Below are 14,821 nucleotides of genomic sequence, written 5' to 3'. Positions count from 1 at the left end.
TAATTAAATGTGTGTGTGTGGTAATTAAATGTGTGTGTGTGGTAATTGAATGTTCTGCTGGACAACATGGGTTCTGCCAGTGTCTCGATGGTGTTGCTGGTAAACCGTCCCATGAAGCACTGGACAATTGTAATCAGTGGATGAACATCTGGTTGACTTCAGCTGGTCGAATCCAAGATGGCTGCCACAACTAACGTTGGACCTCAAACGTCATGAGTCGAGCTGAGCCAGTTTTCTTCAGACTGAGTTGAATTGTTCTGAACATCTTGGTGTCCTCAGGCTGGTTCTGGGAGAAGCTGGTGGCCATCGGACCCAAAACATTTGATTGTTGTGCTGATGATGGGTTGTTTTAGACAGATGTTCCCTGTTGGCAGTGTAAAGACAGTTTCTGAGAATTCAGCAGGCGGCTGGCTGAAACGCATCGAGGAGGTGATATTTATAAGACGGACCCTGGTGGCAGGCCTCAGACTCATGAAGTCTTTCAGATGAAAGAAGAAACGTTTCTCCATAAAGAAGCTGTCCAGATGACACGACTGAACTTTTATTTGTGATAATTTGATGAGGCTGTAGCTGAGTCATTTACCTTCAAGTGCTTGTCGTTGCACAAGATCTTTCTTTAACACTTTAGCTTTAATGGTTGGGGCCTGCTCATTGGATGTTCATCTATGACCTTTTGGAATCACCGTGCATGATGGCCACGCCAGCTAACGGACGTTAGCCAACACAACTCATTTTGACAGATATCTGTGAGCGCACCTTCTGAACTATGGAACAACCTTCGCTTGAACATCAGCCCCTCCCTGTCTGATTTAAATCTCTTCTTCAAACCATGTCTTCTCCCTGACCTTTGACACCATCTGAGATTCTTCTTCTTTCTTCTTCTGTCAGCTGCTCCCTTCCTCAGGGGTCGCCACTGCAAACTTTTGTTTTTTATTTTTCACTGATTGTGTGATGGTGGTGCAGTGGCTCAGTTGTTAGAGCTGCCACCTCTCAGCGAGAAGCTTACTGATTCGAATCCCAGCCTGGTCCATTCATGGTGCAGTCTGCATGTTCTCTCTGTGCTGCGTGGGTTTTCTTCCAGGTACTCCAGTTTCCTCCCACAGACCAGAAACATGCATGTTAGACTGACTGGTGACTCTAAATCGTCCCTACATGAGAGAGAGAACGGTTGTTTGTCTCTATGTGTCCCTGTGTTGGACTGGAGACCTGTCCAGGTGTCCCCCGCCTCTCACACAGTGACTGCTGGAAATGGACACCAGTGACCCCAGTGACCCACAAAGGAAGATGCAGGTAAAGATGGTGGATGGATTATTTTATTATGTGTACAGAAATTAGGTCCTGTGTGTGTTTAAAGTGCTCTATAAATAAAGCAGGTTTGGTATGGAATGGTTTGGAATGGTATGGAATGGTTTGGAATGGTTTGGAATGGTATGGAATGGTTTGGAATGGTTTGGTATATTGAGCAAACAGTTGACATGGTAGTAGCTAAGAGTCATCCTCAAAACATACTCTGAGTGTGACATACTGCAGAAGATTGTGCTGAGCACTTTTTGTTCAAGGTTTGTCTAATGTAAGTCCAGCTCTGTCAACATTAGATGATCAGTCTGAAGCTTTAATGGTGGTGGTGGTGTAAATCATATGGATCAGCCAAATTATGTTCTTGTTCTTCTTATGGTTGAACAATTAAAGATTTGAAAACTTATCTCCATGCCCTGCAGTGCTACTGAAAGCCAAGATTTTAAACTGTGTGTGTGTGTGTGTGTGTGTGTGTGTGTGATGTTGCAGAGGTAGATGTTTACAGCTCAGTGAGGAGGAATGTCAGGACCTGTGTTTAAGTCTGAGACTGATGATGAGTGTGGTCAGTCCTCCGAGGCCTGTCATTAACCTGCACTCAGGTCTGCTCCCCCTGGTGGAGGGTGGAGGGGGAGAGGAGGGGGAGAGGAGGGGGAGGGAGAAGAAGGAGGCAGGGTGGGAAAGGTGCTGCAGGAGGAGAGGGAAACCTGCAGGGAGTGATGGTAAAAGAGACGTCAGACTGAAAAGATCAATGCAAGAGAATAAAAAACACAGATATCCTCCATCACTGAGAGATTTAAATAGTGAGTGTTTGTAGTTTCCATGACAAGTGTTTTTCTGGACTGGAACTGAACTGGGAATGTAAGTAAACCTTAATGTTTTTGGTGCAGGAAGGAGTTACACTGTTAAAGAACAGACATTTTATTATTTTATGCTTTTCGTAGCAGCTCAGAGTGACAGATCCCACTGAGTGGAGCAAACATGTCCATCACCCAGCACATAGACTGAGCCAGGGAGTGGCCAATGGTGGCCTTGGCCACCGTAAATTAATCTTTAGGCACCTCAAAGGCCACCCCAATCATTTGAGGAAACTGTAGCAATATAAAAACTAGAAAGCATAATGTCCTCCAATGATCGGGGTGGTCAGTTTAATTAGAGTTGGTTTATATGGCGGTGGCCATTTTGGATTTTGACATGGTAACCCACTTTGTAATAGTGACCTTTTCTTACTCCTACATGCAGCCACATAAGAAAATGGAAGTTGGTACCTCACTTATTTTTCAAGTTATCGTGCTCACAACATGCCCAGACAGACGCAGGGAGAGTATTCTAATTCCAACTGAGATCATCTGTGACATGAATGATGAGCTCATCTGTGACATGAATGATGAGATCATCTGTGACATGAAGGATGAAGGGCGGTGTGCATTCGTTTAAGAAACGTTTGTTATTTTTTAACATTTAATGAGTTCGTCCTGTGACACCCACTGCCTCTAAGCTGTTTGTTTAGATGAAGCTCCACTGGTTGGTCTTCTTGAGTCAGCGGGAGTCGACAGACGTCCCTTTAGTTGAACACACGGGGCCACAGAGGAGAAGGAAAAGGCCATATTTAACACGCCTCACCCCTCCCAGGTCGTCCGTCTCCACAGAGCTTCACGCTGAATCAAATCCGCAGCGACTGACCCAGATTTCAACAAACACTCCTCTTCTGTCTGCTGAGAGTCATTTTCATTTTCCAAAACTGTAGAGAGGCCAAGCTGGAGCTGAGCGGAGCCAACAAGAGAGTTCAACTGTCTGCTGGGAATGGAACCAGCGAGTTGCTTCCATCACAGCTGTAGTGTTGTCTCCTCACATCACTTTCTGAGCTGCCTCCGTGTGTGTGAGCTATGATTTGTTGTGGGGTGTGTGTGTGATGGTGATTAGGGAGGGTCTGCTGTGCGAGCGCATGTGTGCTCGCTTTGTTCTCACATCATCACTCGTTTTTATAAGTCCAGGAGTGGCCGAGGTCACGAAGGTCACGAAGCTAACGAGAAACATCACACTGTCCCATCTGAAACCATTTCACATCGATCTGTGATTCTTTAAAGTTTAAAATAAAAAAAGGCTCCTGTTGGATTTTACTTCTTACTTGGAGCTGCAACAAAACTGTTGATGCGTGGAAACGATTCTGCTTGTTCTTATTCTGGTTGTTGTGGTTGTTGTGGTTGCTCTGGTTTTTGTAGTTGTTGTGGTGCTGCTTCATGTGTTTGCTCTGGTCGCTGTGGTTGTTGTGGTTTCTCTGGTTGTTCTGGTTGTTGTGGTTTGTTTTGGTTGTTGTGATTGTTGTGGTTGCTCTGGTTGTTGTGGTTTCTCTGGTTGTTCTGGTTGTTGCGGGTTGTTCTGGTTTTTGTGGTTGCTCTGGTTGTTGTGGTTTGTTTTGGTTGTTGTGATTGTTGTGGTTGCTCTGGTTGTTGTGGTTGTTGTGATAGCTCTGGTTGTTCTGGTTGTTGTGGTTATTGTGGTTGTTTTGGTGCTCTGGTTGTTCTGGTTGTTGTGGTTTGTTCTGGTTGTGGTGGTTGCTCTGGTTGTTGTGGTTTGTTCTGGTTGTTGTGGTTTGTTGTGATTTGTTTTGGTGCCGCTTCATGTGTTTGCTCTGGTTGTTGTGATTGTTCTGGTTGTTGTGGTTTCTCTGGTTGTTGTGGTTTCTCTGGTTGTTGTGGTTGCTCTGGTTGTTTTGGTTGCTCTGGTTGTTCTGGTTGTTGTGGTTGTTCTGGTTGTTGTGGTTGCTCTGGTTTTTGTGGTTTGTTTTGGTGCTGCTTCATGTGTTTGCTCTGGTTGTTCTGGTTGTTGTGGTTGCTCTGGTTGCTCTGGTTGTTCTGGTTGTTGTGGTTGTTCTGGTTGTTGTGGTTGCTCTGGTTGTTCTGGTTGCTCTGGTTGTTGTGGTTGTTCTGGTTGTTGTGGTTGCTCTGGTTGCTCTGGTTGTTCTGGTTGTTGTGGTTGCTCTGGTTGTTCTGGTTGCTCTGGTTGTTTTTGGTTGCTCTGGTTGTTGTGGTTGTTGTGGTGCCGCTTCATGTGTTTGCTCTGGTTGTTGTGGTTGTTCTGGTTGTTGTGGTTGCTCTGGTTGTTGTGGTTGTTCTGGTTGTTTTGGTTGCTCTGGTTGTTTTGGTTGCTCTGGTTGTTGTGGTTGTTGTGGTGCCGCTTCATGTGTTTGCTCTGGTTGTGTTTTCAGCAGAACGGTCATGTCTGTGCAGACACAGCTCTGGCCTTCAGCTCTGTGTTTGTGTCTTCTTTGACCTCTTGTTGGTTTCCTGCACTGGCACATGTCAGACAGACACCATAGGAAGAAGATGCAGGAATTTATCTAGCAACTTCTGCAAACCCTTTGCTGATGCGTAGTTTGAATTAAAGGCCCAGCTTTCCTGGAAGGAATGCATATCGCCCACCGCCTTTCAGGCCAGTTTTAAATGCTGACGAGCCGTTTCAGTCGAGCCTTGTTGATGATGCATGACCTCACAGAATGTTGTGAGACTGTGCAAAACGTGACAGCGCTCAAAGACGTCATGAAGAGGACTCTCAGCTACTACCACACCAGTAATCAGGCACCAGTGCTACAGAAAGCTCCAACTGTTCTGTAACGTTCATTTTGTCTAATAGTGAGCGTTTTAATAGTAATCTTGCTGTTTCACAGTTTTACACTCCTCCTTTGCCTCCCTGACCATCTTTGTATCCAACAAGTGTTCGATGGTTCAGGAACGTTTTATACGAGTGTTTAAACAGCTTCTTTTTATCGGCTGCAGTTTTAGCTCCAGGCCTCCTGTCCTCGGCTGCAACAAAGTGACCCAGACAGGGTTTTTCAGTCTGACTTAGCCCTCCTCTCCTTCAGCTACAAACCCTTCAGTTTTCCTTTTAAAGACAGGGAGACGTTGGAGCTGGATCGTGACTGTCCAGTCTGGGTCCAGTGGTTTGCCTGGTGAAACCTCTGCAGGCATGACTTCTGTAATTAGCCTGCTAGGCCTGTATTTATGAGCATGCTAATTGTAGGGAGCGCCACGGTGCTCTTACATTTGGTGGACTTTGAATGTCTGCCTTTCTGCTGACACTGTCTGGCTGCACTTCAGTCCGCTCTGAAAACGAGGTCATTTTAAGCTTCTCTGAAAGTTGAACGATGAGTCAGCATTCACACTGTTCTTGTCCTGTTTACACTTCCTTCAGTCACTTACTTGAAATCAAACTACTTTTGCATACTTTGTGCTTTTTATCTATTTATATATGAAAATGTTCAAATCGATTGGACATTGTGTGACTTTTTTTGTTTGCAACTTTTATACATTTTAATAATTTATCTTATTTACAAAACAAACAGAATTATGCTGAATTTTCTCAGTTCCTTCAGAAACATTGCCCTCTAACATTTACTGTTGTTCAGCGTTGTCTGGCTCCATTTAGCTTTTGGCTACTGTCTTACTAATGTTGCTTTTAAGGACAATTTTATAATTTTAGCTTTTGCTACAGTTTTGCTAATTTTAGCTTCTATACATGGTTTTGCAAATTTTGGTGTTTAGCTGTAGTTTTGCTTTTTTAGTACTATTTTGCTATTTTGTGCTGTAAGCTACATTTTTACTAAGTTTTGCTTTTAGCTAAGGTTTTGGTAACTGTAGTAGTTTTTAGCTAGTTTTTCTTGCTGTGTGCTTACTTTAGCTTAAAGCTATTGTATTGATGATTTGAGCTTTTAGCTTCTGCTTGTATTCATTCTGTTCTGCTAATTTTAAGTTTAACGGTTAATTTTCAGCTTCTTCAACAAACTCCAGCGGACCTTCAGCACTCGCCAACGTTATTTCTGCAGAGAATGCAGATTTCTCTTGCTTAGCTACATTTTGACAGCTCACCACTTCTTGTCATTTTGTCAGTCCGCCTCAGGTGAAAGTAGCGTGAACGCACCACTTTCCCACATTCGGCGCTGGGTCCGTTCATTGTCACACATTCTTTGGTCTTTTCTGTGCCGAGGCAGAGTGACGGCTCCCCTCTGTAGCTGAGAGGGACCTTCATGCAGAAAGACACCATTGTGCTGTGCAGGATCCTGTTTCACTCCTTCCTTGTAATTAAGAAAGGATTGCGTGGACTGGGAGGAGGCAGAGGGCAAGGGGATTGGGTTAGTAGGTAATTGGGCTAAAAAGCAAAGCGCTGACCTGCTTTGTGGCCCGGGACCTCCGGACCCCCCCATTCACAGAGCCTCCCTGCTGAGGCTTGGTTCAGTGTGTGTGGGCATGTGGAGAGCTGGTGCATGAAGAGACTCCGAGAGGCCGTGGTCGTCTGTTTCTGTTCACTCACCACGTGTGGACGTTTCACTTTGGTTTGTGCCGGAGCAACAAGAACTCCAGAAAAGCTTTTATTAAATCACGTCACTGTTGACTCATGATTGGGGTTTGCTTTGCTCACACTTCCTCAGTGAATCATGGGAAGTGCAGTCAGCAAAAAAGAATTTTAGATGTTCAATCACTTTTTTTCATCTTGGCTGTAAATGAAAACAGAAGCTGAACTGCTCATGGAAACATGGTCCCAGGGCTGTGGTGCCTCTCGCTCAGGGCTTTAAAGTCAGTGCTGAGTGGCAGTTTTATGTAAATCATCATTACCAGAACCCTCAGATCAAGCACACATAAAACTGGTGCTCATTTGTGTCTTTTGTTCCAGCTGGAGCCCAGAGCCACCCTGAATCCTCACCATGGCCGACGTGTTAGACAGCAGCGGAGCCGGAGACGTAGGAGCAGCTAGCGTGGACTGGCAGAAACGCTGCGTCGCTCTTGAGATGCAGCTGCTCAGGTTCCGCCTGCAGGCCGGGAAAATCCGAGAGCTGCTGGCAGAAAAGGTGAAACCATTTTAATATTCCTTAAACCACACATAATCAATATTTATCTCCATGCACTGTGAAACAAGGACATCCATGTAATCATATGTGTGTGTGTTAATGGACGTTTGTCTGTTAAGTACACTTTGCACGTACAGTCGTTACTTTCTCAATGAATCAGTGGGACTGTTAGAATTTACTGTGGCCGCTCATAAATGTTTGTTTTTCATCAATTTGGGCAAAAAACAAGTTGCCAAAGAGTAAATTTTAAAATCATCCATCCATCCATCCATCCATCCATCCAATTTTTGATGGGGACCTCTGTTACACGAAGGTGAAGCCTCACACCAAAATGGAAGTATGGTGGCAGCCATCTTGGATTTTGATGTGGCAGTCCAATTTTTGAAAGGAACTTTTTTTATGCCAACATGTAGCCACACAACAAAATGGGTCAGTACCTCACTTGTTTTGCATGTTATGCTCACAACGTGCACGTATGGACGAACAAACGGCTGGAGGTTCATTACTACAAACAGTCACTTTTCAAAGCTCTCAGCACGGTGGGACGTCCACGTCCTGCTTGTTTGAACTGTTTAGCTCCCATGTTATCATTTTGATTATCCTTTTATAATGATTGTTTTTGAACTCCTCATGTCTGTGTGCATTCTGGGTAAAATCCTGACACGTGCTTTGTGATTCATGTGGTCAAGGCGGATGCTGAAGTGGAATCCAGCATATGTACTTACAGTGTTGTACAGACTGTTGTGCCCTTGATGTGCTGTGACACGTGCTCTGTTTGTTCCATGATTTGTTTTCTTATTTTTTATTATTTCTTGTTGTTATAGATTATTACATTATAACCACGTAGGAGATTTTTGCAGTTATGGTGTTGATAGTGAAAAAAACAAAGAAAAGCAAGAAATTTGCTTTAGCAGCTCAAATAAATTAGTGTAACCATTTTACAAATTTCTACTGGCATGCATTTTGATTTATTTATATGTGGCAAAAAAACTAAAATGAGCTCATAATTTTCAAATGATCCTTTTTATTGATCAGTACAGAGTACAAGTTAGATTAGTTACCTTTTATATTTGTTCTCTTACAAACACACACATCCATACAGCAAGGGTTATTTTTCAGATCTGTATTTTTTATTGTGTGTGTGTGTGTGTGTGTGTGTGTGTGTGTGTGTGTGTGTGTGTGTGATGGTATTGGGTAGAGACTATCATTCTGTCATGTGGAAAGACTGCTTCATGCTCTTCATCTCGTCTCTTGCCAAGTTAGGAGTGTTTTATGCATTGGCCCACTTTAGTATGGAAAGACATAAAAAACTGTCTGGACATGGTTTGGATCCAGTGTCAGAGATATGAACGAGAGAGAGAAGCCTCATTTGGCTCTTTTGTTTTCATTCAACCTTTATTTCTACAGGTTAGTCTCATTGAGCCTCAGGACTCATTTACAAGAGACACCTGATTTAAACAAAGAACACAGAGGAGGTCCAGACAACAGTAGACAATCATAAAAACATTTAAAATAAAAAAGTAAATAGCAGAAAGTAAATAAAACGAAACAAAAACAACTAGATTATAAAGTGAATGTAGAAACTAAAAACAGGAACATGTCTGCATTGGTCCCTGCCAGGAGTCCAACGGGTTCGTAAAGCCACTTAGAGAGGTCAAAGGTCGAGAGCTTCAGATCTTTTTACGAGATATTCCAGGAAACAGGAGCGGAGCAGGAGAAGGTCCTCTTGTCTAGTTCAGTCCTCACTGAGGGAACACTGCAGGTAATGATGTCCTGAGAGCGCACGCTGTAGCTGCACTCACACAGAGACATGTAGGAGGAGATGTATGAAGGCAGCAGACCAGGAAGTGATTTAAAGATGAAGATGAACCAGTGAGAGAGTCTGTGTGAAGTTAATGGTGACCAGTTAACCAGTGCATACTGGGTGCAGTGGTGGGTATGATAATCACAGCCAGTTATGAATCTTAGTGCACCATGATAGACAGCATCCAACATCTGCAGCATCCAACATCTGCAGCATCCAACATCTGCAGCATCCAACATCTGCAGGGTTCTTGTAGGAGCGTTCATGTAAATAATGTCACTATAATCAATGGAGGGAAGGAAAGTCACAGATACAAGGTGTTTCCTAACATTCAGGGTTAGACAGGATCTGTTTCTATACCACCTTATTTGACCATTAACAATAATTTTTAACATTTTTGTCCACTGTAAATTGGTAAATATTTTATACCTAGCTCAGCCTAAAATGAAATGATCAAATTTAAAGATTTATCGCTTGTTGTTTAAAAAAAACAAAACAGGTCATGTGTGTGTGTGTGTGTGTGTGTGTGTGTGTGGGGGGGGGGGGGTTCTAAAATTATGTTACAACAATCAACAATATTGTGTCCTGCATGCTCTTTGAACTGTTTGGGCACCACTGATGTAGAGTCTCAGAAGAAGAAGGTGTTCACTGCAGACACTGGAAGTTGTAGCTAACCCAGTCGTGGCATGTCTTTAAATGTGCTGCTTCTTTTGGGCCGCTTTAGGTTCACATGTGTGCGGCGGGAATCCAAGATAAAGTATCACAGTGCAGCAGAGAAAGGACGGTCCAGTGCTGGCTGCTGGAGGTGCAAATTCCCATTAGCATACAGATAATTACTCACTTAATGGGAAAACTATGTTGTAATATAACTAAAGCCATGGTAATGGTGTCAGGGAGTTTTTGGTCAAAGGTTATGGTTGTTTTTATTGATGTGGCTGAGAATCTGCCCATGAATCATATGTTTGGGTTAACAGAGAAAGCTGGATGAGGAGCTGGGTGAGGCTGCAGCTGTCGCTCCAAGGACACCTCACGGTGCTGTGAGCTCGGCTGAACTGATAAGGTTATAAAACAAGCAGAGAAGGCGGCTCGGGGCAGGTTCTTGTGACTTGTCTTCACGTGTGTACTTTCTGTATATTTATGTAACCAGTCCTGAAAATCTGACCTTGTAAGTAAATACCAGTTAAAAATGTTCTCCTGCTGTCGAGTGTGGTTCTTTTTGAGTAAGTGCTATAAGGGAGAATATTTTCTACATTGTTTCCAATTCCTTCGAACAGAAACGGTGCTGATTCTTCTTAATTCAAACCCACGCAGCAGGACAAAAAGACGTCTGATTTATGTTGGATTTGAGTTTAACTGGTCTTTTCTCTGTTCTAGATGCAGGAACTGGAGCAGAGGGTGACGGAGGCCAACCAGAGAGCTGAGAAAGCAGAGAAACAGGTAGAAAGGAACATTTCTTTCTTCTGACCACAGAAAAAAAAACAAGATTATTCAACAATTTTCAGTCAGGTCATCTGGACAGTTTCTTTTTTTGCTGAAACGTTTCACCTTCCATCCAGAAGGCTTCATCAGTCAAGGAAACACACAACACAAAACTGCTTCTCCACCAACAGCTTACTCCAAAGTGGAACAAACCAGTTCTGTTGGTGCTAAGATGGTGTCTTTGGCCCCCTCCTCTTGTGCCGGCCCTCTTCCTCATCGACAGTCATGTCAAACTGGTTCAAAACCAAAAAAAAGTCCATGCTCAATAATCCAGGTATACAGGATTGGACTTTGATGATCAGATGTAGTTTCTAAAACATGCCGGTCTTTCCTTCGAATAACCTAAATGTTTTTTTTTTATTTTAGCTTGAGATAGGCTGATGATTAACTTCTTGTGGTTTGCAGAATCAAGTGGTTTAAAAAGGTCAACAGACACAGTCCCATAATATTCCAATAGTTTCAGCTTTATGCTGCTATTTTACTCTTTTTAGCTTTTAGCTACTGTTTTGCCAGTCCTAGTTTTTAGCTACTATTTTTTAGCTTGTTTCACATTTTGGTAATGTTTGCCAATTTTGGCTACTGTTTTGCTAACTGTACCTTTAACATCTTGTTAGCTTTAACATTCCGGCTTGTTGTGTGAAATATCAGCAAATGAGATGAGAATAAAGTATTCGTATTAAAACAAGTAGGAAGTTCATCTTGTTTAATTAATATTGTTGTTAAACTGCACTGTCATAAATCAACAGACATTCCCAACTCCAAGTGATGAATAAAGAATCTATAAAATAAAATAAAAAAGAATTGAGGATTAGAAACTTCGTATTGTGCAGTTTGATCTTATTTGATTTCAAGTTTAATCAATAATTTGCAGTCTTTTCTGGTTGTCCCGGGTGTGTTCTATAATCAGCGGATGAATAACGCATTTCTTTAAAAACACCTGAGGGCACTGCATGTTCTCTGAGCAGAGCTGGTAAGACCTGTGGTTTTGTTCCTCCACGTGGAGTGAAGAAAGGGAATGGGAAATACTGTCCATCCATGTGTGCATGTTGTGAGCACGATAACTTGAACAATCGTTCAGGTTCCGACTTCAGTTTTAGTGTGTGGCTACATCTAAGTGAGGTTCTTTTCGAACATTGAGTTGCCAAGTCAAAATCCAAGATGGCTACCACGTTATATACACATACGTGAACCGTCTACCCCAATCATTTGAGTAAACTATGCTTTCTAGTTTTTATATTGTTTGAAAGTAGTGTAGAACATGATGAACATGAGAGCAGGCTCCGGAGAAGTGATCGAAGTTCTTCTCTGAAGGTTTATTTTACACACACACATAAAGTACCAAACTGAATACAGCGCTGGTCCATTTCTGGGACACCACCAGGCAGCGTCTCACAAAATGGACCCGATCTCTTCAAATTAAGACAGTTTTCTTCTGAGCTTGGCCACACCTCCAGAAATGACATCATCACAGCTTATGGTAAATTCCTCCAGTCCATCATGTGACCAGCTCTCAGCAGCAAAGCTTAAACTCTTGTGTGTGCAAATGATGCTGTTTGTCTGTTGTGAGTGCAGGCGTGTAGCTGAGAAGTTCTTCTCACTGGAAATCGAAATGGGAACAAAGGTCCGTCTATTGTTTTCTTCACTAGCTCTCTAGCGAGGCGCATGCGTTCCTTCCCGCTCCCCGTTTTCCTCCTGGTTTTTTACTCTCTGTCTGTGTATCGGAGCAGCTCCTATTTTTTACATATCTCCCGAAATGGAAACTTCTGTTTTGGATCTGACCAATTGGACTTTCGATATATATTACAAATTCTTTCAACAAAGCGATATGGTCCTGGAGAACCCTCATCTGCTCGGATGAGACGTGCAGCTGGATGTATCTCTGGGGGGATGTGTCTACCTCTGCTGTCGACCCAAAATGCTGAAATTGCCGATAATTAACAGGTTTCCTGTTTTTGGAATAGTCTGGATCCTGGTTTCTCAACATACAAAGAAGACGGCTGCAGCTGGTTTGGACCTCGACAAGCTGCTGTGAAGGTCTGGTTGGTGCTGGAGGACTCAAAATCAGCTGATTTACGAGCGAAACCGTAAGTTGGAAGTGATTTGAATCTTGGGCCACCTGCGGCTTTGGGACTCGTCAGCCTGAAAAAAAAACATCTTGAAGAGGCTCGTAAGCACGGACCAGTGGAATGCACCCTAATCTGGACGTTTCGGACCTTGGAAGTATCAGCACAGACTCGAGGCTGACGGAAAATAGTCTGCCTGAATAAATCAACGACTGTGGTGATCTGAATCGGACTCCCCGGTTGGCCTCGGAACTGGCCGGCTTATCAATTTCTCCTGGGAAATGTGTAAACTAAGGAAAAGCTTTGTCGACCGTAACCCCCCCTCTGTAGAGTCTTACTAGAACTGTGCCAGCTGGCCATCATCTTATCAGGACAATGGACTATCTAGTGCTTCATGGACCGCCTCGTTGTAAATGCACATGTTACATGTTCATAAATGTGCTTTAGCTGGCAGAGTTTTTTGATGTCTTGAATCTTGCCCTGTAAGGACAAGGTGTGGAGAGATCTTTTTTGTAATGCCACTACCTCTCCTCATGGCTTTGTCCCTTTTTTATTTAAAAAAAGTATTCTGAATAAGAATAAGAAGGTCGCGCTTCATAGCAGCAGCTTCGTGCACTCCGTTCATCTTTTGGACGGCTGTACGTACATGTTCTCGTTGTATCTCTGTGCAATGAAAATAAAGCTTATTCTGATTCTGATTCTTCTCTTAACATTAAATTATATGATGCTATAAAAAACTTTAATACAAATAATCGCACATTTCAGTAAAATAATATATAGCCTGATAGAAATATATATCCGTAGTTTCCTCAGATGGTTGGGGTGGCCTTTGGAGTAGCTGAAGATTAATTAATGTTGGCCAAGGCCACCGTTGGTCACCCCTTGGCTCTGCCATTGCGCCTGATTTAAAAAAGTGCTCCCTCTACTGGCCAGGATCCGTATTGCACCAAAAACATTCAGATTTACTTAAAACCATCTTGGAAACTACAAACCTTTACTATCTAAATGTGACAGGGCACGCTGGTGTCCCGCTGTTCTTTCTTGCTTTTTGTGAAGCCAGTGTGAACTTATTAACTCGTGCAGATTCAAGCTTCACTTCTTCTATTGTGCATTTCAGATTCATGTCATGGAAGAAAAGCTCAAGTACACAAACGTACAAATCAGCGAGTCGGAGAGCTCGCTGTACAAACAATTTCAAGACCTGAGCGGTCAGGTTCAAGAAAAAGATGCTGTCATAAAGAGATTAGAGATGCAGCTGGAACAGCAGGTACGGAAGGAAAAACCAGACAAGAAAGAGAAACGCCCATTTATGTGCACGTTGTATTCCATACAGCCTTCTCTTCTTCTGCTGCAGATCTCAGTCAGAGCCCAGGAGGGCAAAATTATTGAGGAAAAAGCTGCCAAGATTAAAAACTGGGTCACATATAAGCTCAGAGAGGTGAGCTAACGCATGTTTCAACCTTTGACGAAGAAAAACACATTTTTAATTCAGAATGCAAAATACGTGCATGTTTTTCAGAGAATTAAAGGCTGCTCATTTCATGCAGTCCATTCATTTTTACAATGCATGTCAATAATTTCTGGTTTAATATTTAATTTGTATGTTTTCTGTATTTTAGCCAATTTTAAATTAAAGCTTTCAGCTCGTTCAGGACAGAGATGTTGAGACTGTGGTTTTGTAACTTTGATACATTTTATTTTTATTAAGTTTTATTTAATAATTATTTTCCTGTTGAAATACTTTAATCTCTTTAATCCCTTCAAAACTTTTTCTTTTAAATCTACTTCAGCATATTTGCTTTGTTTTCATCTTCTGATGTGGCAGTTTATGTTTACATTTACATAACCTTTTGCTACTTTTAGCTCTTATTTAGCCTTTAGTTAGCTTTGACTTTTAGCTGGCCTTTTGAGACTTTCAACTTTTAATCAGCTATTTTTAGCTTTTAGCTAGCTTTTTGCTTATTTTAGCTTTTAGCTAATGTATTGCTACATTTAGATTTTAGGTAATATTTTACTTTGTAATTGTAGCTATAATTTTGCTCATTTTAGCTTTTCAGCTATTTATTATTGTATAGTTACTCAACTTTTTAGCTATCATTTGACCACTTCTAGCTTTCAGCTGGCCCCTTTGCTAGTTTTTAGCCAAGACTGTGCTTAGTTTACCTAGCTTTTTGCTTCTTTAAGCTATTATTTTTGGCTACTACTTTTGCACCACTGTTTTGCTTTTTTATTAAAGGTTTTTATAAATCTAGCTATTTGCTTGTTTTTGTGTTTTGCTGTGTTTAACTTTCAACTAGTGTTCTGCTTTATGTAGCTTTTAGCTAGTGTTCTGCTTTATTT

The 14,821-nt window shown here is 42.2% G+C and overlaps 2 protein-coding genes across 2 annotated transcripts in view; one reads left to right on the top strand and one right to left on the bottom strand.

Moving 5' to 3' along the window:
• plekhh1 (pleckstrin homology domain containing, family H (with MyTH4 domain) member 1) overlaps positions 1 to 14,821 on the top strand; it is a 51,454-nt gene that overhangs the window by 469 nt on the left and 36,164 nt on the right. Inside the window, exons 2-5 of the mRNA XM_037695217.1 lie at positions 6,961 to 7,135; positions 10,314 to 10,376; positions 13,599 to 13,748; positions 13,836 to 13,919. Of these exons, the coding sequence (XP_037551145.1) occupies positions 6,992 to 7,135; positions 10,314 to 10,376; positions 13,599 to 13,748; positions 13,836 to 13,919 (441 nt within the window). The 5' untranslated portion in view covers positions 6,961 to 6,991. The remainder of the gene's footprint in view (positions 1 to 6,960; positions 7,136 to 10,313; positions 10,377 to 13,598; positions 13,749 to 13,835; positions 13,920 to 14,821) is intronic.
• Positions 3,532 to 4,476, bottom strand: LOC119427263 (sporozoite surface protein 2-like). Its single transcript, XM_037694844.1, is given in 3 exon segments — positions 3,532 to 3,736; positions 3,925 to 4,088; positions 4,090 to 4,476. Coding segments are annotated over 3 exon segments (756 nt in total).

Source organism: Nematolebias whitei, chromosome 21, assembly GCF_014905685.2.
Source record: "Nematolebias whitei isolate Nwh7 chromosome 21, NemWhi1, whole genome shotgun sequence".
Taxonomy (NCBI): domain Eukaryota; kingdom Metazoa; phylum Chordata; class Actinopteri; order Cyprinodontiformes; family Rivulidae; genus Nematolebias; species Nematolebias whitei.
The sequence above is the reverse complement of the archived record's forward strand: the minus strand, read 5'-3'. Positions and strand labels throughout refer to the sequence as shown.